The 24,017-nt window shown below is 43.8% G+C and overlaps 1 protein-coding gene across 1 annotated transcript; it reads right to left on the bottom strand.

Annotated features, from left to right (window-relative positions):
* Nucleotides 1-16,387: 16,387 nt before the first annotated feature.
* Nucleotides 16,388-18,226, bottom strand: LOC127309727 (uncharacterized). Its single transcript, XM_051340469.1, has 2 exons — nt 17,213-18,226; nt 16,388-17,104 (listed from the first exon to the last, which is right to left on the bottom strand). The coding sequence occupies exons 1-2, from the start codon at nt 17,971-17,973 to the stop codon at nt 16,513-16,515; spliced, it is 1,353 nt and encodes a 450-aa protein (XP_051196429.1). The 5' UTR covers nt 17,974-18,226; the 3' UTR covers nt 16,388-16,512.
* Between the last annotated feature and the right edge of the window lie 5,791 nt (nt 18,227-24,017).

Genomic DNA, 24,017 nt, shown 5'->3' with positions numbered 1-24,017 from the left:
AAGCAGGGATTAAATCATGTGCTAGAGCTTTTTAAGTTTTGAAATCATATAGAGAGTATAAAAGTAAAATTTTGAGAGGTGTTTGTTGTTGTCAACGAATGGTAATGGGTACTCTAACTACCTCGTCAACCAGACTTTCAAGAGCGGCTCCCATGAAGGACGTTATCTCTACCAGCAAGGTAGATCATCCCTCTTCTCTTTTGTTTACACATGTATTTTAGTTTCATTATTTATGGATGACACTCCTCCCAACCTTTTTGCTTACACAAGCCATGGCTAACCGAATCCTCGGGTGCCTTCCAACATTCACATACCATGGAGGAGTGTCTATTTGCAAAATTAAGTTGCTTACTGATAGATCAGGGCAAAGCATGTGAAGAGAATTATTAATGCAAGTTAATTAATTGGGGCTGGGCACCCCATTGCCAGCGCTTTTTGCAAAATTATTGGATAAGCGGATGAAGCCACTAGTCCATTGTGAAAGTCTGTCAAAAGTAAATGACAAGATCGAAAGATAAAACACCACATACTTCCTCATGAGCTATAAAACATTGACACAAATAAGAGATAATAGCTTTTGAATTGTTTAAAGGTAGCACATGGAGTATTTGCTTGGAATGGCAGAGAAATACCATGTGGTAGGTAGGTATGGTGGACACAAATGGCATAGTTTTTGGCTCAAGGATTTGGATGCACGAGAAGAATTCCTCTCAATACAAGGCTAGGCTAGCAAGGTTGTTTGACGCAAACTCAAGTATAAAATGGTGCAGCAAGACTCACATATGAACATATTGTAAGCATTATAATACTTTACATCGTCTTCCTTGTTGTTCAAACACCTCAACCAGAAAATATCTAGACTCTAGAGAACAATCATGCAAATCAAATTTTAACAAGCTCTATGTAGTTATTCATTAATAGGTGCAAAGTACATGATGCAAGAGCTTAAACATGATCTATATGAGCACAACAATTGCCAAGTATCAAATTATTTAAGACATTATACCAATTACCACATGAAGCATTTTCTGTTTCCAACCATATAACAATGAACGAAGCAGTTTTCAACCTTCGCCATGAACATTAAAAGTAAATCTAAGAACACATGTGTTCATACGAACCAGCGGAGCGTGTATCTCTCCCACACAAGGATGAACTTATTCAAATATAAACAAAAACAAACAGACGCTCCAAGTAAAGTACATAAGATGTGACCGAATAAAAATATAGTTTAAAGAGAAGAAACCTGATAAGTTGTCGATGAAGAAGGGGATGCCTTGGGCATCCCCAAGCTTAGATGCTTGGGTCTTCTTGAAATATGCAGGGATGAACCACGGGGACATCCCCAAGCTTAGACTTTTCACTCTTCTTGATCATAGTATATCATCCTCCTCTCTTGACCCTTGAAAACTTCCTCCACACCAAACTCGAAACAAACTCATTAGAGGGTTAGTGCATAATAAAAAATTCACATGTTCAGAGGTGACACAATCATTCTTAACACTTCTGGACATTGCCCAAAGCTACTGGAAGTCAATGGAACAAAGAAATCCATCCCACACAGCAAAAGAGGCAATGCGAAATAAAAGGCAGAATCTGTCAAAACAGAACAGTCCGTAAAGACGAATTTTAAAGTGGCACCAGACTTGCTCAGATGAAAATGCCCAAATTGCATGAAAGTTGCGTACATATCTGAGGATCACGCACGTAAATTGGCAGATTTTTCTGAGTTACCTACAGAGAACCCTGCCCAAATTCGTGACAGACAGAAATCTGTTTCTGCGCAGTAATCCAAATCTAGTATCAACCTTTCTATCAAAGACTTTACTTGGCACAACAATGCAATAAAATAATATAAGGAGAGGTTGCTACAGTAGTAACAACTTCCAAGACTCAAATATAAAACAAAGGTACTGTAGCAAAAAAAAACACATGGGTTATCTCCCAAGAAGTTCTTTCTTTACAGCCATTAAGATGGGCTCAGTAATTTCAATGATGCACTCGCAAGAAATAAGAGTTGAAGCAAAAGAGAGCATCAAAAAGCAAATTCAAAACACATTTAAGTCTAACATGCTTCCTATGCATAGGAATCTTGTAAATAAACAAGTTCATGAAGAGCAAAGTAACAAGCATAGGAAGATAAAACCAGTGTAACTTCAAAAATTTCAGCATATAGAGAGGTGTTTTAGTAACATGAAAATTTCTACAACCATATTTTCCTCTCTCATAATAACTTTCAGAGGCATCATGAACAAATTCAACGATGTAACTATCACATAAACCATTCTTATTCACATGCATAAAAGTATCATTACTCTCCACATAAGCATAATCAATTTTATTAGTTGTAGTGGGAGCAAATTCAACAAAGTAGCTATCATTATTATTCTCATCATCAAATATAGGAGGCATATTGTAATCATAATTAAACGTATCCTCCATAGTAGGCGGCACCAAAAGACCACTATCATTATAATCATCATATATGGGAGGCATATCATAATCAACATAAACTTTCTCCTCAATACCCGGAGGGCTAAAGAGATCATTTTCATCAAAACCGACCTCCCCAAGCTTAAATTCTTCCATAGCATTAGCAACAATGGTGTTCAAAGCATTCATACTAATAACATTCCCATTAGCATGCATAAGTTCCATGGGTTTTTTAATTTTCTCTTCAAACACATCATGTCCTAATTCAAGATAAAGTTCATAAAGATCTCTCATTTTGTTGTTGTCTTCCATTAAGCCTTACTAGTGTAAAACAAGAGACAAAAAGATGCAATTGCAGGATCTAAAGGAAATAGCTTCGAGCACACACACAACGGCAACAGAAAAGTACTTATTACCTGGGACCGGAGTATGAGTGCCTTTTACCTTTCCTCCCCGGCAACGGCGCCAGAAAATAGTCTTGATAACCCACATGTATAGGGGATCGCAACAGTCTTCGAGGGAAGTAAAACCCAAATTTATTGATTCGACACAAGGGGAGGTAAAGAATACTTATAAGCCTTAACAACTGAGTTGTCAATTCAGCTGCACCTGGAAAAGCACTAGTAACAGGGGTGATGTGAAAGCAGCAGTAATATGAGAGCAGTAGTAACAGTAACACAGCAGCAGTAATAGTAATATGAGAGCAATGGCACCAGAAAATAGTTGATACTACTTCCAATGACATGTAGAACGAGTATATGATGATGAGAGATGGACCGGGGTTCCCAGCTATCTACACTAGTGGTAACTCTCCAATAACAAGTGTTGGGTGAACAAATTACAGTTGGGCAATTGATAGGATTGAAATAGCATTAAGACAGAACATCAAGATTATTAATCATGTAGGCATGTTTCCCATATATAGTCATACGTGCTCGCAATGAGAAACTTGTACAACATCTTTTGTCCTACCAGCCGGTGGCAGCCGGGCCTCTAGGGAATCTACTGGAAATTAAGGCACTCCTTTTAATAGAGCACCGGAGCAAAGCATTAACACTCCGTGAAAACATGTGATCCTCATATCTAAGCCTTCCCCTCCAGTTGTCCCAATTTCTGTCACTTTGGGGCCTTTGGTTCCGGACATAGACATGTGCATACAACTTGTAGATACAATCTAAGCAATAAGTATAGAGCTTAAATCTAAGATCATGCCACTCGGGCCCTAGTGACAAGCATTAAACACAACAAGATTGCAGCAACAATAACTTCACAAACTTATATAGATAGACTAATCATAATGTAACAATCCATCGGATCCCAACAAACACAACACCGATTACATCAGATGAATCTCAATCATGTAAGGCAGCTCATGAGATCATTGTATTGAAGTACATGGGGGAGAGAATACCAACTAGCTACAGCTAGAACCCGTAGTCCATGGGGGAACTACTCACGGAGCATGATGGAGGCGGTGGCGTCGATGGAGATGGCTTCCGGGGGCACTTCCCCGTCCCGGCAGGGTGCCGGAACAGAGACTTCTGTCCCCCGAATTGGAGTTTCACGATGGTGGCGGCGCCCCTGGAGTCTTTCTGGAGTTTCGTCAATCGGTATCGCGGTTTTAGGTCGAAAGGGCTTATATAGGCGAAGAGGCGGCGCAGGAGGGGCACCAGGGCGCCCTCCCCATAGGCCGGCGCGGCCAGGGGCCTGCCCGCGCGGCCCTATGGTGTGGGGCCCCTGGGCCTCCTCTCCGGGTCTCCTTCGGTGTCCTGGTCCGTCTCGGTGAATTATGATGTTTGGTCTTCGTTTCGTCGAATTCCGAGAATATTGCCCGAACAGCCTTTCTGGAACCAAAAACAGCAGAAAACAGGAACTGGCACTTCGGCATCTTGTTAATAAGTTAGTTCCAGAAAATGCATAAAACATTATAAAGTTCAAGCAAAACATGTAAGTATTGTCATAAAACAAGCATGGAACATCAGAAATTATAGGTACGTTGGAGACGTATCAGTACCCTTGAGCGGTACCAATAGGGTAGCGGTACTACCGCTACTGGTACCGGTAGTACCGGTCAGGCAGAAACTGCTTTTTCCTCTTTTCCTCTCCAACCATGTCACCTCGCGATACACACACAAAACCAGAAAACCTATCAGCTACGCTTCAGTCCTCCGATCATGACGTGTTCAGCGAGGTCACCGTGCACTTGCAAATATATCAAAGACAATCTTTGTACGCGGTGAGATTCATTCAAGTGTTGTTATCAAACACACAAAACATGGAGTATAGACTTTACTCTTTCAACAGCCTCTGTTGGAGATGCTCTTATACCGAAATATAGTGCGTATTAGATTTTTTGAAGCCAAACAATGTAAGCTTTAACCAAGTTTATATAAAAAAAGTACTAATATCTATAATATCTGATCAATAACACTAGATTCACCATAAGTATATTTTAAAATGGTATAAATTCAGTATTGTAGATATAGATAATTTTCTCAATAAATTTGATCAAAGTTTATGTTGTTTGACTTTCGCGGAGCACTATATAATAAGGAAATGCTCACCTTTAGCCGGAGTATCGCGCCCCCGCTCCCGTCGCTCTCCACACATTCATTTTCAGGAGACAATGATGGAGGTAGGCCACCACCACAAACTAATGGAAAATGCTTGCTATTAGCCCACCGATCGATCGCGAAAGATCAACCGTTCCAGGCTAGCCACATCCCTCGATATAGGAAACCAGTGCGACGTGGGAACACCCTCGTTGCTTTGCCTTTTTCTATTCTTCTGCATCCCTACCTTATCTTCTTCCTATTCTCTTGTGTGAACACAACTGCTTGCCTCCAATTCCCCGTCGTTGCCTCCATGGATTCCCTCGTGAAAGAGCTCAGATGGCTGTGAAATACACCAAATTTCTCGCGTTTAAACTCCTAGCTAAGTCAAGAAATTGACTAACTTTACCTCTCAACTTGCCACTAATGCCTAATCAATGCAAAGATGTGCAATCTCTTCTAATTTTGGATATTGTGTAGGATATCACGTCATAATGGCAAATGGACCTGCAATTACTAAAGAAAATCGCGTCAGGAGCATGGCAAAGTTGACTACACTCGGAAAGGTGGTTCCAGGGGCTTTAACGGGCATCGGTACGGGCAAGTCCCGCCCGTACCGTCCGCCCGTACCACCTGCACTAGTAGGAAAACCCTTATAGGCGGAGCTTAGTTCTGTGGCGCACCCCTAAGAATGCGCCACAGAATTTTATTTTGTGGCGCACCAGGAACGGTGCGCCACAGAAATAGCTCAATTTTGTGGCGCACCATGGAACACTGCGCCACAAAAACTTGGTGGGGCCCACACCCTGTCACGCCCAATCCTTGGTTTTACTTTTTCTACGGCGCACTGCACCTGGTGCGCCACAGAAATAACGTATTCTATGGCGCACTGGCCTCGGTGCGCCACAGAAATAACGTATTCTATGGCGCACTTGCCTCGGTGCGCCACAGAAATAACGTATTCTATGGCGCACTGGCCACGGTGCGCCACAGAAATAACGTGTCCTATATCATGGCCGTACCCCTCCCTCGCCCGTATACCACTCTCTCCCCTCTCCCCTCTCCCCGCGCCACCGCCTTCCATGGCGAGCGCTGCCGTCACCGTCGCCGCCGCCGCCTTCCTCCGCGAGGGCCGCATGCCGCCACGCTCCACCCATCCCCGCCACCAGCAGCACAAGCCGCTGCGGCGTGGAGGAGGAGGGGCCGGCGCGGCGTCAAGGTGGAGGAGCCGCCGCCGCGTCAAGGTGGAGGAGCCGCCGCGACCTCCACCCCTGTCGTCGTCGTCGGTGAGCTCCTCCACAACTGCCGTCGTCGTCGGTGAGCTCCCTCTCCTCCCCTCCCTCTTCCTCCCCCGCGCGAGCACAACGTGCTCGACGAAATGCTCGCTCGGTTGGCTGGCCAGGTCGGCGTGGTTGAGGTCGATGTCGTGCTCTTGCTTGTGCTGCTAGGTTTATTCCTGTTGTTGCTCTGGATGCATTGCTGCTATTGCTCTGGATGCATTGCCCCTAATCGTTTTGCTTCATATGGTGTTCATATGAACACCAGCTACTAGCAGTGACATGCTATATTGGCTCTATCTGCTCCAAAGGTTCCATTTGGAGCCTGGATTGCTAGTGGTTAGTATATTGTTATGCTGCTAATCCTTGTTGTTGCTTGTCTTAAGCAATAGAAATTGTCTATGCCTCTCTGTACTTGCTTACCATTAACTGGTGAGCTAGTGATGCTTATTGGAGTGTTCTATATCAGTGTAGCTTACTGGATCATATGTACCTGTTGTTTGTGGAGGTTTACTGCCACTTGTTATTGATGAACCATGTGATGGTAATGATTCAATTTAATTCAATGATGTTAATTTGATTTCCATCCTTTGTTGGAAATAAATCCATGTCTGAACCTGTACAAGGTAATGAAGACTTGCTCACTTGGTATTGCTTGCTAGTTGGACATTTGGTTGGTTTTGATGCTACTGGTTCATTTAAATGCATGAAATGCTACTATGGTATGGTACTGTGGTATCCTTGTGAAGAAAATGATGGATTCTTGTGAGCTTATGGTATGCTACTATGCTACTGTGGTATCCTTGTGAAGATTTACTTGATGGAGTCTTGTAAGCTTATGGTATGCTACTATGCTTATAATGCTCTGATTAGTGGGGATGCTTACTGGATCATGTGCATATAGTTCATATAGTTCCCTAAAAAGAAAGAATGCTCCCTGGCCAGATGCTTGATGTCTTGGCTCAGCCAATGATGCAAAGGCTGAGGCAAAAACTTGGATAAGAACATATACTAAAATGTGTTACTACCAAGGTTATTAAGTTTCTGATGGTTTAAAAGACTAGGTGATGCTAGGTTATTAAGTTGGCTGTCAAGGTTGGTTTTATCTGGTTAACTTGGATAGGCTATGTGTTCTTGCTTACTTATGCATATCCATCTCTACTGGATTGACTAGCTCAGGCTTGGCCTCTCTCTTGCCAGCATCACTTGGTTACTACCAAGTGATGAATAATCCCTTATGGTACCCCAGCTTTGTTTTGAACTCAACTGAGTAATGATAAATTTCTATTTCTTGTTGGATTTGATGAAAATAGAGATATCCACAGTAGGGGATCATGTAAATGAATGCCACTGTGGTATCCTTTGAAGAAAAAGGACTGTTTCTGATGGTTTTAAAAGGCTAGGTGGTGCTAGGTGATTAAGTTGGCTACCAAGACTTGTCTCATCTGGTTAGCTGGGATATGCTATGTGTTGTTGCTTGTTTAGGCATATCTATCACTTACTGGATTTACTGGTTCTTGATTGGCCTCTCTTTTGCCAGCATCACTTGGTCTATACCAAGTGATGAATAATCCCTTTGGAGCATCTGCTCCATGCATGCTATGTGTGTTTGAGCATCTTGACTTATGTCACCATGGTTGCTGGTTTGGTGGTGTTTTTGTACTTGTCGATGATTAGATGGTTGGTTGATCACTCGTACACTCGGGGGTGGAGCAAGTGAGCCTGGTGTGATGGCACAAATATCAATATCTTGTGCATCCTACCTGACCTCACTTACTCCATCCCTGGATGTTAATATTTGTTTCGACCAACAAAGTATGAGGCATTCCATTTAGTTCATACTAGCTACTTCTTAATTGCATTGGCCTTTCTTCCATTCTAGTGCCGATGATTAAATTGTTTGGTCACTTGTACACTCTGGGGTGGGGCCACTGAGCCTGGTGCGATGGCACAAATATCAATCTCTTGTGCATCCTACCTGGCCTCGCTGACCCCATCCCTGAATGTTAATATTTCTTTCGACCAACAAAGTATGAGGCATATGATATCTAGTTGAGATACCACTTGGCTCTTTCTTCCATTTTAGTGCCGATGATTAGAATGTTTGGTCACCTATACGCCGCAATATAATTTGTAGACGGGCCCCCCTTTCCCCGGCCGCCGTTCCTTGAACGAGTCCTTGACGAGACAACAATGCCGACATGTCTCTTCGGCGCAGAACCACGCCAGTCCCAGCCGTCTCCCTTGTGGCCTGTCTCCTGCGCTCTGCGCTTTTCTCCATGGCCGGACCACGATTGGACTCACCGGGGGAATAATGATAATCGTCATCACCACTATCGTCAGACTCCACAGGTGTAGAGTACTTTGCAGCAGATGCCACTTTTCTTCTCTCGCCGTCCAGTGAACGAGTCCTTGATGCAAAGACCGTGCCGGCCTCTGGGCAGGCCGGCACGGTCTTTGCATCAAAGACTCGTTCACTGCACGGCGAGGGAAGAAAAGTGGCATCTGCTGCAAACTGCTATGCTCCTGTGGAGTCTGGCGATAGTGTTGATGGCGATTATCATTATTCCCCCGGTGAGTTCAATCGTGGTCCGGCCATGCAGAAGAGCGCAGGAGACGCGATCACAAGGGAGGCGGCTGGGACTTCCGTGGTTCTGCGCCGGAGAGGCAGATCAGCGTTGTTGTGTCGTTAAGGACCCGTTCACGGAACGGCGGCCGGGGAAAGGGGGCCCTTCTGCAAAGTATACTGCGGTGTATACTGCAACTATGGTTTCTGACCATAGTATTTGTGTTGACCAATAATGTATGAGGCACTTATTCCATTTTGTCATTCCATTTGCTTTGAGATTTTCAAAATGCCGATGATTAAAATGTTTGGTCCCCGTACACTTGGGGGTGGCGTAAGTGAGCCTGGTAAGATAGCACAAATATCAATCTCTTGTGCATCGGACTTGGTCTCACTTACGCCATCCCTGAATGTTAATATTTGTATTGACCAACAATGTATGAGGCATTTATTCCATTTCTCTTGTGCATCAGACTTTTTGGTCTCACTTTCTTCCATTTTCATCATAGTAGGAACTGGATATGAAGACCCCGATGCAAGCGAGCCTGGTGGGTAGAGATGAGGGAGCAAAGGAGGAACCGGATGAAGACTACTTTGTATCTCGAAATTGTGAAATTTGTATGAATTAAGAGTTGTATGCAAAACATTTGTCTATATTGTTGTATAATGTGATGATGATGTATAATGTTCCTATGTTATATGTGTCCATATTATATCTGTCTATATTATATCTGTCTATATTATATCTGTATATAACCTGTATACTGTGTATAAAACCTGTATAATACACCAGGCAGTATAAAATCGAGTATACCTGTACAATGTTCTGTGGCGCACCAAAATGTAATTCAGTGGCGCACCTGTTTCTGTGGCGCAGCGGGAACCATGTGCGCCACAGAAACTTTAATTCTGTGGCGCACGGGCCACTGCGCCACAGAAACCTTATTTTTGTGGCGACGTTTCTGTGGCGCACCAGCCGTGCGCCACAGAATCACTTTTTCGTGCGCCACTGATGAGGCTTTTCCTACTAGTGGCGGCTGCGTTCCAAAGGTCAAACAATATAAAAGACGTGAAGGGACCGACACTAAAAGGAGAGCCATTCATCGCCAAACAGAGCCGCCATCCACCAGATCCATATGCAACACACCGAAGGAGATCCATCCCTATAGTTCATCCATTCCATCCTCCATCTGCTCCATAGCCATAGCCATCACCATTGTATATAATAGAGATCTCCCTGAGAATTGGTGACCATTGTAAGAATATTTTGATTTCAATCTAAGTATTTTGCACAATGATTTCTATCTTGAATCTTGATCTTGATATTATGTGAGAGTAGTCCTCACGGGCTGCGGGTTGGGGTGAATCCCCGCATAAATTGTGTGCATCTAATCTTATATTATGTGTAAGGATTGAATAGGAGTTTTGCGATCTTGTATCCTTATCTCTTTGCCTCGTCTTTGATGATCTGCATGTACCCATGCCATTAGAGAGGATAAAGGGAAGAGGTGGGATGAGTGGACAACGGCATGCTATCGACGGGAAAAGTACTTGTACATGTTTAGTGATTTATTCGGGATCATAGCACAATCATCTAGCTTAAGGCTTTGGTCTGTATTTACTTAAAAACTGTTGTTGCTGGCAGCTTTGAGGACAATGGTGGGACCATTAGGCTCTTGTCATCTCTGGCTTTAGGGGGGAAGGGTATTTACGGATGTGCTACACACAATTCTTTTATCTCTGTTTTATTTGTTACACATATGAGGTTTATTTATATATGTATGTATAGAAACCTTAACCCTGGCATATTTCCATCATTGAACAAAATCCCTTTAAAAGTAACTAGATAGGTCCGGTAAACTAAAGATTAAATACACTAGCAAAGTCCTGTAGACGTTTCCTTCATAAACCGTTTATCAGTGCTTCTCAAGGTTCTATGAAACCTAGATCTTATAGAGAAAAAGCTTACCATACTACAATCCGTAATTCGGATCAAAGATATCAAGCTCCTGCGCTCGAGCTACTGGAAGTACTAGTAGCAAACTAGATATAGGTGGGAGGCTATTTTGTGGCGCAGCTCTTTTGCATGCACCACAAAAATTAATTATGTGGCGCACTGCACACATATGCGTCACAGAAACAAGGTGGCCCCACCCCCGGCCAGGCTCAATAATTGGTTTCGCTATTTCTGTGGCGCACAGAATCAGGTGCGCCACCGAATGTCTTATTTTTGTGGCACACCTTGCCTGATGCACCACAGAAATAAGACATTTTGTGACGCACCACACACACATGCGCCACATAATTTGGTCTTTCTGTGGCGCACCTTGCCCCATGCGCCATAGAAAGAAGCTTTTTGGGTTTTTTTTGCTCTCCAATCGCCTTTTTTAGCTCTGTAAAATACAAAAGAAATAGATAGAAATTTCAAAAAATAAAATCCTTCGAGGTGCCCATGTATTATATCATCTAGTACCATTGAGAATTAACAAACATGAATTTCGACTTTTTTTGCAAAATTGAGTTGCAAAATCATCAAACTGAATTTGTGGTTGCATACGAACTCGAAAAAACGCACAATATATCAAAATGACTAGGAGAAAATCCTACATCCCAATTCACATCGGTTTACCCAGTTACCCAATTTTTTGAATCGTCAAATTCGAAAAGAGTAAAAAGTTACGACAAAGTCAAGATTTTTTCCTGCAAAAATTAAAAATTTGAAGAAAAAAAATCTGTGGCGCACCATATGCCCATGCGCCACAAAATTCTTAGCTCAATTTTGAATTTCGCGGGTGCCTTCTCATCCACTTCTCCTCCTCCTCCACTTCTCCTTCTCCTCCTTCTCCCTTCTTCTCTCTTCTCCTTCTTCTCCCTTCTTCTCCCTTCTCCTCCTTCTCCCTCCTCCTCCACCCACACCCGGCGACCTCCTTCCCCCGGCTTCTTCCTCCGGTGACCACCTCTTCCGGCTTCCTCCTCCGGTGACCACCTCCTCCTCCTCCTCCTCCGGCGACCACAACCACCTCCTCCTCCTCCTCTGGCGACCAGCACCAGCACTACCTTCTCCTCCTCCTCCTCCACCACCACCCACCCCCCCCCCCCCCACCACCACCACCTCCTCCTCTTCCTCCTCGTCGTCCGGCAACCACCACCTCGTCCTCCTCCTCCTCCACCCACCACCACCACCACCTCCTCCTCCTACACCAACAACCTCCGGCCGTCCTCCTCCTCATCCTCCTACACCCATCCACCCAACCTCCCAAGTCCAGCGACCTACAGAATATTTCGAAAAAAAATCCGGCAAAATTTCGGCGGCCCCAAATCTAGATCTAGATCTGGCCGCCTTTTTTTGAAATTCAAAAAAAATATGTGGCGCACCACCATTGGGTGCGCCACATAAAGTTTTTTGTGGCGCATGCCTGCCTGGTGCGCAACAGAAATAAGACATTCTGTGGCGCATGGGTCCGTGCGCCATAGAATTCATATTTTTGTGGCGTAGATTCTGTGCCGCACTGCCCATGCGCCACATAATAGCTTTTTTGGTGTGCCTCTAATGAGCCTTTTCCTACTAGTGAAGTGGTTACCGGCATAGCACCTCCGCCTTCCGAAGTCTCCAAGGTCGCGACCTCGCTCTACTACTTGTGTGGCTGCCTTGCGGGCCTCCGGCAATGGTGTTGCATGCCTCTCTCACCGTATGTATAATGATCGTCTTGCCATCCGGCACACACACCGCCCACGCGGGGCAAGCTCTTCACCTGCAATAAGCATCCATACACACTGACGGCCACACAAGACATGCATATGCATGTCCCCTCCAACTAATCACCTAGTAGATTCGATACCGAGACGACACCGCGATCGATGAGAGTGTGGTGTTGGATAAAAAGAGATGTGGGGGAGGAGGAGAGAGTATGGAGAGCCTTCCCCTCACCAACAATTATGGATCAGCCAAAGTAAGTGCAATAAGTAACAAAACAAGTGAAAAATATGGCCAAAATGGAATGGGAAAGAAGGGGGAGACGAGCTAGATGGAGGAGAAAGAACAATAACATGGGTAGTGTGGTAGGTGGGGGATTGACACTTTTGTAGATCTGGGTCGCTATTTCTGTGGCGCACCAGACCTAATGCGCCACAAAATGTCTTATTTTTGTGGCGCACCAAGTAAGGTGCGCCACAGAATGTCTTATTTATGTGGCGCACTAAGCAAGGTGCACGACAGAATGTCTTAATTCTATGGCGCACGTGGTTCTGTGCGCCACAGAAATAGTGCAACCAATTATTAGGCTTGGCCGGGGGTGGGGCCCACCATATTTCTGTGGCGCATGTGTGTATGGTGCGCCACAAAAATATGCTATTTCAGTGGCGCACCTCCACATAAATAATTTCTGTGGCGCATGCAAAACAGGTGCGCCACATAATAGCCTCCCACCTATAGCTAGTTTCCTACTAGTGCGTCCGCCCGCCACCGCCACATTCCTCCGCCCGCCAGCGTCACATGCCTCCGCCTGCTCGAGCTCTGGCATCATTGCCCCGGTCACCGACTGCTCCATCAAGCGCTCCTGGTTCAAGCGTCGGTTGCCATGTTCGGCAAGTAAAATTTCCTGGCATGTTTTCAAATTTCAAAAAATAAAATCCTTCGAGGTGCCCATCTATTATATCATCTAGTACCATTGAGAATTAAGAAACATGAATTTTGATTTTTTTTTTTGAAAAATTGCGTTGCAAAATCATCAAACTGGATTTGTGGTTGCATACGAACTCGAAAAAACGCACATATATCAAAATGACCGGGAGAAAATTCTACATCCGAATTCACCTCGATTTACCCAGTTAGCCAAATTTTAGAATCATCAAATTCGAAAAGAATAAAAAGTTACGGCAAAGTCAAGATTTTTTCCTCCAAAAATTAAAAAATTGAAAAAAAACTGTGGCGTACCATATGCCCATGCGCCAGAGAATTCTTAGCTCAATTCTGAATTTCCCGGGCGCCTTCTCCTCCACTTCTCCTCCTCCTCCACTTCTCCCTTCTCCTCCCTTCTCCTCCTTCTCCCTTCTTCTCCCTTCTCCTCCTTCTCGCTCCTCCTCCTCCACCCACACCCGGCGACCTCCTCCCCCCGGCTTCTTCCTCCGGTGACCACCTCTTCCGGCTTCCTCCTCCGGTGACCACCTCCTCCTCCCCCGGCGACCACAACCACAACCTCCTCCTCCTCTGGTGACCAGCACCAGCACTACCTTCTCATCCTCCTCCTCCACCACCCATCCCCACCACCACCACCACCTCCTCCTCCTTCTCGTCGTCGTCCGGCGACCACCACCACCTCCTCCTCCTCCACCCATCACCTCCTCCTCCTACACCAACAACCTCCGGCCGGCCTTCTCCTCCCCCTCCTACACCCACCCCACCCACCTAACCACCCACATACGGCGACCTCAGGAAAATGTCGAAAAAAAAATATGGCAAAATTTCGGTGGCCCCAAATCTAGATCTAGATCTGGCCGCCTTTTTTGAAATTCAAAAAAATAAATCTGTGGCGCACCACCATTGTGTGCACCACAGAAAGTTTTATGTGGCGCATGCCTGCCTGGTGCGCCACAGAAATAAGACATTCTGTGAGAATTCATATTTTATGACGTAGATTCTGTGGCGCACCGCCCATGCGCCACATAATAACTTTTTTGGTGCGCCTCTAATGACCTTTTTCCTACTAGTGAAGTGGTTACCAGCATAGCCCCTCCGTCCTTCGAAGTCTCCAACGTTGCAAGCTCACTCTACTACTTGTGTGGCTGCCTTGCGCGCTTCTGGCAATGGTGTTGCATGCCTCTCTCGCCGTATGTATAAAGATCGTCTTGCCATCCGGCACACACCGCCCACGCGGGACAAGCGCTTCACCTGCAAAAAGCATCCATTCACACTGACGGCCATACAGGACATGCATATGCATGTCCCCTCCAACTAATCACCTAGTAGATTCGATACCGAGACGACATCGTGATCGATGAGAGTGTGGTGTTGGATAAAAAGAGATGTGGGAGAGGCGGAGAGAGTATGGAGAGTCTTCCCCTCACCAACAATTATGGATCAACCAAAGTAAGTGCAATAAGTACCAAAACAAGTAAAAAGTATGGCCAAAATGGAATGAGAGAGAAGGGGGAGACGAGCTAGATGGAGGAGAAAGAAGAATGAGATGGGTAGTGTGGTAGGTGGGGGATTGACACTTTTGTAGATCGGGGTCGCTATTTCTATGGCGCACCAGACCCAATGCGCCACATAATGTCTTATTTTTGTGGCGCACCAAGAAAGGTGCGCCACAGAATGTCTTAATTCGGTGGCGCACTAAGCAAGGTGCACCACAGAATGTCTTAATTCTATAGCGCATGTGGTTCTGTGCGCCACAGAAATAGTGCAACCAATTATTAGGCCTGGCCGGGGGTGGGGCCCACCATATTTCTGTGGCGCATGTGTGTGTGGTGCGCCACAAAAATATGCTATTTCAGTGGCGCACCTCCACATAAATAATTTCTGTGGGGCATGCAAAACAGGTGCGCCACATAATAGCCTCCGACCTATAGCTAGTATCCTACTAGTGCGTCCGCCCGCCACCGTGACATGCCTCCGCCTGCCACCGTCACATGCCTCCGCATGCTCGAGCTCTGGCATCATTGCTCCGGTCGCCGACCGCTCCATCAAGCGCTCCTGGTTCAAGCGTCGGTTGCCATGTTCGGCAAGTAAATTTTCCTGGCGTGTTTTCAATTTTTTGTTGTTTTAATTGTCAAATTTTGTGGTAAACGACATAGAATTTTGTTACAAGAATATTCTCGCAAATTAATTTATTATTGCTAAAATTGTTACTTGACTTTGCTGATTCCTTTTATTGTCTATTGTTGTAAACAACCATCTTTTTCATGTATTTTATTGTTTGCTTCTGTAGTGAACCAATTGAGAATCAATTGGGACAAGTCACATTATTGAAATTGTTGTAAGTAGCCAACATTTTTATTGTAATTGTGCTTGATAATTGTTGTGAATGGCCAATATTTTCGTTAGATTTTGATGTTGAATGTTCTAATATCCATCATTTTTATTGGAATTGTCGTTGATAGCTGTTGTGAATAGGCAATAGTTATGTTAGATTTGCTATTGATTATTGTTGTAAATAGCCAACATTTTTATTGTTGATTATTCTTGTAAAATAGCTAGTATTTTTTGTTGAATTTTGCTATTGATTATTGTTGGTAATAACTAGGTGATTGTCTGCAATGTTACATTAGTGTTTTATTTGGAAGCGTAATGAATGATTTGCTCCAAAAGAGCCGAGAAAAGAAGTTTTTGCTAGGTCCACCACGTGGGAAAGTGGCGTCCCGCTGGCAACCGAAAGCGATGTTTTCCTGGACCCCGGTTGCATGCGAAAGCAACATTTTAACCTGAGCATCCAACCGTACGTGCAGTCCCATCGAATGGTGAAAACTGCTATCGATATTCTCCCTAAACTCGGCAGACCGACGGCTAGCGCTCGCCCAAACCGTATGTTACCATTTTTTGTTTTAAATACAACAAGAGTATCTTTCCATCAAATCAAGAATGGTATACGCACAAAACATACCTTGGACAAGGATGATTGCTAGTACAAATTATATGCACATAAGAAACATGTGCTAATTAACTACACATCCTCACAACCTTTCTAACCTAGTTGTCCGATAAATCTCCAGTACGACATGGCATGTATGGAAAAGATATGTATACATCGCCAGGATGTTCTGTGGGTAAGAACCCCAAGTCTTCAATCTTGGAACTATCAAAATGATATGCCACTACTCTTTTGGAGGGTGTGTGAAAAAAGACAACTTCTTTGTTTGGATGGAAGCCGAGTAGTGAAATAGCATATCTACGGGGGATATATACAGGTTCATGGGGGTTATAGTAGTCGAAACCCCAATCGAAATTCTCTTCCATTAGTACTCTGCTCAGGTAACTGTGATCATCGTTACCATGTCGTAAGGCCCATGGCTTATCATTGCATTTCCATGGGAAATTGGCCAGCAAAGGCTTAAGGTTGACTTCACATTTCAAATCCCACTTCATGTGACCTCTTGATTCGTCGAGGAACCAAACCCGAAGTCCGTAGCCATTATATCCATACCGTAATCCATCGTATCCATAAAGTGATGTATAATATACCCCTTTTTCTGATTTTCCTACATAACTGTAATCATATTCTATCTCATGAAGACCTGTTGGCAGCTTAATTACTTGGTACTTAGAACCTGCCAATGTTATTCTGCAGAAATAAAGAGAATAAAAAACATGGTACTATTAGCACCATCTCAAAACTTGAACGAAATTAGTCTAGCAGTGCTTAATTAAGATGCACATTTTCCAACTATACCTCATAAGAAAATCATGTTGGTGCACATAAAGTGCTCCTCTCCAATATGTTGCATAGCAGTGGCGGGGTGTATCAACTTGGAACATATGGCCAACTGTCCCAGCGGCATCCCCTTCTCGAATGAACGGTTTCTCCTCCCACTCCATTGTCTCCGATGAGAAGACAAGAAAAACGAATGTGGACGGTGGCCATTCTCGTGCGTGTACTTCCGGTTTAGCCAATTGATTGCAATCGGGGGAGGGATGGTTGGGAACATACTTGATTAAGAAGATCTTAAATTCCGACGACATCATAGGGTCAAATACAAGGTACATATCATGATCCGTCGTGCAAGAGCTTATGATTTCATGGGCGTCTTCCATGCATGGCGTGAACATGGGTGGAGGAGAAGGCAAGCACACCCATTGGCGAGTTGCGGGGTTAAGCACCCTCACCTCTTCCTCGCCAAGCAGGAGTAGGCCATTGCAGTGTTGCATGATCGTCAGGCTTTCGACGTCGTGGGTGCCCAAGTAGTCAAACGGGGCGATGGTTTCGGATGAGACCGGCGAGAAGTACTTGGGGAGGTCTGTGCCATGGATGTAGGTGAAGATACCTCCCAGTGAGAGGGGAAGGAGGTCGGTGCGCAGCAGGCGGTAGGCGTCAATGATGTCCCGCCACGCCTTGCAGACGGAACGGGATGCGGCGAGGCGACGCGGCGACTCGAGGCGGCGGAGGACGTCGGCGAGCACGTCGGGAGGTAGCAGCCGCGTCAGATCCTCCATGGATGATCTCGTCGTCTTGATCGCTTTGGCAAAGACGGATGCGTTTGTTGGAGGCTCCACGGGCGTTGGTTGGTTCAGAAGACACGTATGGACTTGGATGCACTGCTTTGATCGGTTTCCTCCATTCTGTTAATTGAGGTGTAAACGTCTTGGCTCGTTGATTACGGAGAACCCAGCGGTGGAGAGAGTTTCCAAGAGTACCTTTGTTAACGTGGTAACTGACTCTTCCTTTATCTCCTCAAACCCCGCTCGTTCATGCTTTTCTTTTCCGCATGAAGCATGCAAGCCAATGGCAAGGGTACTAATAAAACAAACAGCACATCCTTTCGACACCACCCCCATTGCGCACATGCATCACGTGTGCTTGATTGGCACTTCCTCCTCTGTTCACTATTATAAGTTGTGTTTTAGGTTTTATCGAAAATGCATGTATTTGAACTCGTTTCGGTATGTACTTGAATTATTGTGGTATTTATTTATTGCACATTGAAATATCTAAAATATATTATAACAATGAACGGATGGAGTAAAATTAAATTTACTCTTGCTTCGTAACTAGCGAGTTGTCAAGAGGGAAATCTTTTCTTACCACTCCACATTTTCAAGACATGTTACCAATTGGAATCACTAGTACATAATGACTCTAAGGACACCCCGTCAGACATAGGTCTCACATAGGGCCATGTGTGTGACGTGCCACCCTAGAAATGGGCGACCAAGAGGCACCCCACATCAGTAATGGTCCTTGATGGATGACAATTATGGTCGTGAGTGCCGAGGGATCATGTAGCTGTAAGGGATAAAATCGTTGGGATTCTATGACCTCGCAAGCGTACCCTTCAAGAGCATGAAATTTGTTTGGTCATGAGAGTGCTCACGTCACAAGATGATATTTGTGACACCAGTTTACCCATGGTCTGGTTCCCTTTTGCGGGTAGCAGGCCTACTCCTTCCTTGGCTTATAAGGGCATGTCAAATGATCCATTGCTCGTGCCCTAATATACGAGTAGAATACAGGGAAGATCACAATGTGGGAACTCCACGGGGATTAGATGTTCAACTAGGCAAGAGTTTTGTGGTGGTCAAAATAGGATGGACTGCCCTAGATTGAAATGGTTGATGGATAAACATGACAATGATGGTGGTGTGGGGCTTCTATGGATCTAGATTTGTTTTCGAGAAAGTCTCCGGCCATCCTTTCATAGTCTTCAATAGTTAGGCGACGCCTTCCATCTATGCAAGAGTCCTCATGTTGCACAAATGGAGGCCCCATGCATATACGAGTGGGTCATCTAGCTTAAAATGGCCGTTGGTTAGTCAGAACACAGGTTGTGCTTCAGAACACAGGTTCCGGTCCCATTGGTTATATGATTGTTTCTAATGTCTTCATGAGCAATGCAAATTGCTTTTAAAAGAAGATAACTTGTTTATGATGCCAAGATGGCCTATGAATCGGGAGATGACCATGGTCTAACCAATTTAGAAGCTCGCGCTTCTAGGAATCAGTCTTGTTATCAATTTTGTGAAGTCCTAGTTTTATTCTTCCGTGATACCGAGTTTCACTTCAGTGGTACAGGTTATGCTCTCTGTACCTGTGCATTTATTTTAAATGTGCGTTGCATCTGCTTAATCCGGTGCAGCCGTCTTTTGCTTCTTTTATTGGCTTCGGGCCATGCAGTATCCACACACAGTTGAAATCTCGGTTATCCAAGTCTCATGTTGACATCACAGGGAAATGGTTTTGGAATGGAGAGCATATCTTATTCAAATTATGACTTTAAGTGAAGCATCTGTTTGCTCTACACCGGATTGCTTCAGAAATTGGACCGTTGATTTGAATCTTAGTACTATCAGTTTTGAGGCCGGGGCAAGCCGAAAAGAAAGATTTTTCTGTGCCAATAAATCTTTCCCTATTGATGTATAAGGGACCTAACCCCCATAGGCTTGGGTGAGACTTTCAGATATCAAATATACAAAATTACTCTTCGTCTGAAAGTCTTCTCCTGTTCTTGCTGACATATCGAGCTAGGACATATTTTCGAGGGAGACTGATCTTGGTGGAGCATCGAACAAGAGAACCTTCGAGCCTAGATATCTTTATTCACTATCTTGGAGATTTTGTATCTCCTATCCAACATCTAGTTAGAGCTTCAATCTTTTTGGATCCACCTTGACATGTTTGTGAAGCTCCCGCCATTGTTATTGGATGAGTTCATGTGAACTTAGTTCAAGGGAAAGAAGGTGAGGTCTAGGAAACTTTCAAGGCACGCGAGCCTTGCTTCTTAAAAAAACGTATTATTGCCAACTTGAACTTCAGGAAACATATGTCTATGCGTCTAGCTATTTACTTCTACCTATCAACTTTATTGCATATTTGTTGTACATCTTATGTGTTGATTATTGCTTAAGTTATGTTTTCTCTAATTTGGTTAAAATTTTAATAATCTCATGTTCACCTCCTAACAGATAAACTTTGATCTTTCATGGTTGCACTACCAAATTGCACAAGAAGATATGAAAAATTAGATTCATATCCAAGGTATGAAAAACTAATTGAGAAATAAGAAAATGAGTTGACCACTAATTATCTATTGATCGTAATAGAAATGTGGTAGATTAAATTATGTTTGGTTGTTTTCTATGTTGGTTTTTAATTTGTAAATTTACCTGCTAGAGACTTCTTTTAAGGAACTGGTTTTTTGGTTTGTCAAATTCATCTCTTAGGAACTTTTTAAAGATTTTCATACGCCAATTTCGTCGAAATTTTGATACTAGTACATCTTTTTTCAGCAGCACCATAGCATGTTTTTTCCAAGGTACATCAGACCCCAAAAAAAATAAGCTTACTTTTTTGAGGCATGTGTTGCTATTATTGAACTGTTGATAAGTGTACCATTAACTTTTATAATGACACCATTGTTCTTCCATATGAAAAGACCTCCACTGAGCGAATGAATTATTTTGCTTTCATGTATTACTTTTCAGAACCTTGAACTAATACAGTTCGGTCCATTTTACCTGAAAACAAAAAAAAAATACAGTTCAAAATGAGAAGAAACATTCCAATCATGGAGAGCTACATAGGAGATGCATGCTATATAGGTAGGTGCTTCCTGAAAGTGCAAGTATTGAACCGCTGTTTCATGCTCCCAACAGTTTGTGTTGATGTTTCCTATAGTTTGTATTTTCAGATCTCACTCACTTCATGGCAAGGCTTAATTAAGTCTCTTTGTGTTATCTCTGTCGAGAAAAGTTCCACTTATATATCTCTGCCACTTTCTTTTTGGATGCTATTGCTCATGTTATAAAATTGTTTGCACAAATTATTTCCATTGTCCAGCATAGAACATGTGGTATATTCTTTCTTAATGGAAATAGGTGGTGTTCTTTTCTTTTCATTCTTTAATGGAAACATGAGAAACATATCAATGTATTGATATGCTCCTAGATTCATTCAAAGGGAACTATGTATCGAGATGTCTTATGCACCTACAAGAGCTTTGTTATTTATATCGATAACAGTTTCAGAAATGTTTAAATAGACCAAACTTAATAATCGGTTTGGCGTTGCATCCATTTTTCGAGTGGTTGGGGCCTAAACCTTCCTGTAATCCCTGGAGCTTCGTCAGAGCCTTTTCCTTCCCCACAGGCCAGAGCTCAATTTACCTTCGCGAGAAGGTGGTTCACCGACGGAGCTGACGGTGCCCTGTGTGATGACCAACATAATGTGTTCTCCTCAATGTGTAAACAATGTCCGAGCGTGATTTCAAACAACTAATGAGGATGAAAGTCTATTGAATTCATGGTGATGTCCTGATCCTATTTACATGTCCTAATAACTTACACTTGTTTGTAAACATAATGAAACTATAATGAAACTCATATATGAAAATATTCAATTGAGTTATGTGTATTAGTTGACATGTGCATTGCACGTGCTCCATTACTGGTATTATCTAAAACCAGCCCTTAAGAACATCCTTATAAAAAGAAATAAAACACGATAGGACCATACAAGTTGCAGTTTTAAATACGACCAGATAGGAACGACTTGATGTGATCGATGATAAATGATTCAATGGATGCCAGGACCGTTGGTTATGACATGGCCATGCCGGAGAAGGGGAAGAAGGGGAGCTCCAGTGGCTCAGATCTACGCAACTAAGGAAAGTAAGATACAAGACAAAGTATAAATTTAGGGTTTTTCATATGCGTGCCTCCCATCCACCCTCTCCCACTCTTTTATACATCAAGAGCAGGACCACGCATAGTTTGCATAATAGTCATTACAGCGCTTAAACAGTAATCAGCACAAAACAGGTTTAAACTAGGTAACTGACGACAACTGTCGGATATGCTTCCTCATGGCCGTTGGATAACTGACGGAGTGCCTTCATCTTCAGAACACAGGCAGAGGATCCTGACAATGCTCCCCCTTGAGAAAAGACCTCAGGCTTGAATAAGGGGAAGTTTTCTTCGACCCAAGTGGCATCCTCCCAGGTTGCTTCCACCTCCGTCATGCCTTGCCATTGAATCAGCCATTATGGTACAGCAACATCGTAGGATCCTTCTCGACGAGGTACCTGACGGCACTGCAGAACTGTAGCAGGGTTACCTTTGATCTTACCCGCAGGAGTTACCAGGGGAAGTCCAGGGCTTGGAACCACCGTGTCGCCAATCTGTTTCTTCAAATGATTCACATGGAAAACATTGTGCAGCAGTGTTCCTTCCGGAAGCTGTAGTTTATATGCTCGTTTGCCCACCAGTTGAGTAATCTTGAAGGGGCCATACCACTTGGATGCTAGTTTGAGTGGATTTCCTTTGCCCAAAGCATGCTCACGATGAGGTTGCATCTTGAGGTAGACCATATCTCCTAGAGCAAAGGTTCTTGGAGTTCTCTTTGTATCAGCAAATTGCTTCATTTTCTTTTGTGTCTTTGCTAGATTCCTCTGTAAGATGGAAATCATCTGTTCTTTTTCTGCCAGTGTTGCCTGTGCTTCAGCAGAGAGAGTGTCCAGTGCTGGAAGTTCTGTCAAGAGTGGTGGGGCATATTCATACAGTGCTTCAAACGGCGACATTGTGATTGCAGTATGGTGGCTGTTGTTATACTAGAATTCAGCAGTTGGGAGCCAGTCACACCACTTCTTTGGTTCATCAAAAACCATGCAACACAAGTATTGTTCGAGGCACTGGTTTACCCTTTCAGTTTGGCTGTCTGTTTCAGGGTGGTAGGCAGTAGAAAAGTGCAACGATATCTTCATAGCAGAGAAGATTTCATTCCAGGCCTTGCTTAAGAAAATCATGTCTCTATCAGTAGTGATTATTGTAGGTGGACCATGCAGCTTGATGATATTGTTGATGAACAGGTCGGCTACTTTCTGGACAGTGTAAGGATGTGATAGAGGGAAAAAGTGAGCATATTTGGTTAATCTGTCGACCACCACTAATATGACATCCTTGCCCTTTGACTTGGGGAGGCCTTCCCCAAAATCCATACTGATTTCTGACCATTTAGCCTTGCGAATGGGTAGGGGTTCCAGCAGGCCAGGGTACTGTAGTTTTTCAGTTTTTGAAATTTGGCAGACAGGACATGCAACAATTTGTGCTATCAAGAATTGCTTCATCTTGGGCCAAAAGAAGGCATGCTTCAATTTCTGGTATGTTACTATAATGCCAGAGTGTCCACCAAAGACAGATGAGTGGAAAGAAGCAAATATCTTGTGCTTGAGGTCAGAGGAATTTCCAATATATATTCTGCCCTTATATCTTAGCACTCTAGAGTGTACAGTGTAATTCACATGGCTAGTAGGGTCAACAACCAGTTCTTTTAGCAATTTTGTGCATTCTGGATCACCAACATAGGAATTTGTGATCTCATATGTCCATGAAGGAACTGACACTGACAGAGTGTTACAGGTATTGTCTATTAGCACAGTGTCTTGTTGTTGGTCAATTGGCTGATATTTCCTGGAGAGTGCATCTACAACAGAGTTTTCACTGCCTTTCTTCTATTGGATAGTGAAATCAAACTCCAGTAGTTTCAA

Source organism: Lolium perenne, chromosome 6 (assembly GCF_019359855.2).
Source record: "Lolium perenne isolate Kyuss_39 chromosome 6, Kyuss_2.0, whole genome shotgun sequence".
In the NCBI taxonomy this organism is placed as follows: Eukaryota; Viridiplantae; Streptophyta; class Magnoliopsida; order Poales; family Poaceae; genus Lolium; species Lolium perenne.
The sequence above is the reverse complement of the archived record's forward strand: the minus strand, read 5'-3'. Positions and strand labels throughout refer to the sequence as shown.

Excerpts from the sequence above, each read along its gene's own strand:
- LOC127309727 (XM_051340469.1), bottom strand. The coding sequence starts at position 17,973 with ATGGAGGATCTGACGCGGCTGCTACCTCCCGACGTGCTCGCCGACGTC. Across the intron at positions 17,105-17,212 it reads CAACATGATTTTCTTATGAG|AATAACATTGGCAGGTTCTA; the intron begins GTATAGTTGGAA and ends TTATTTCTGCAG.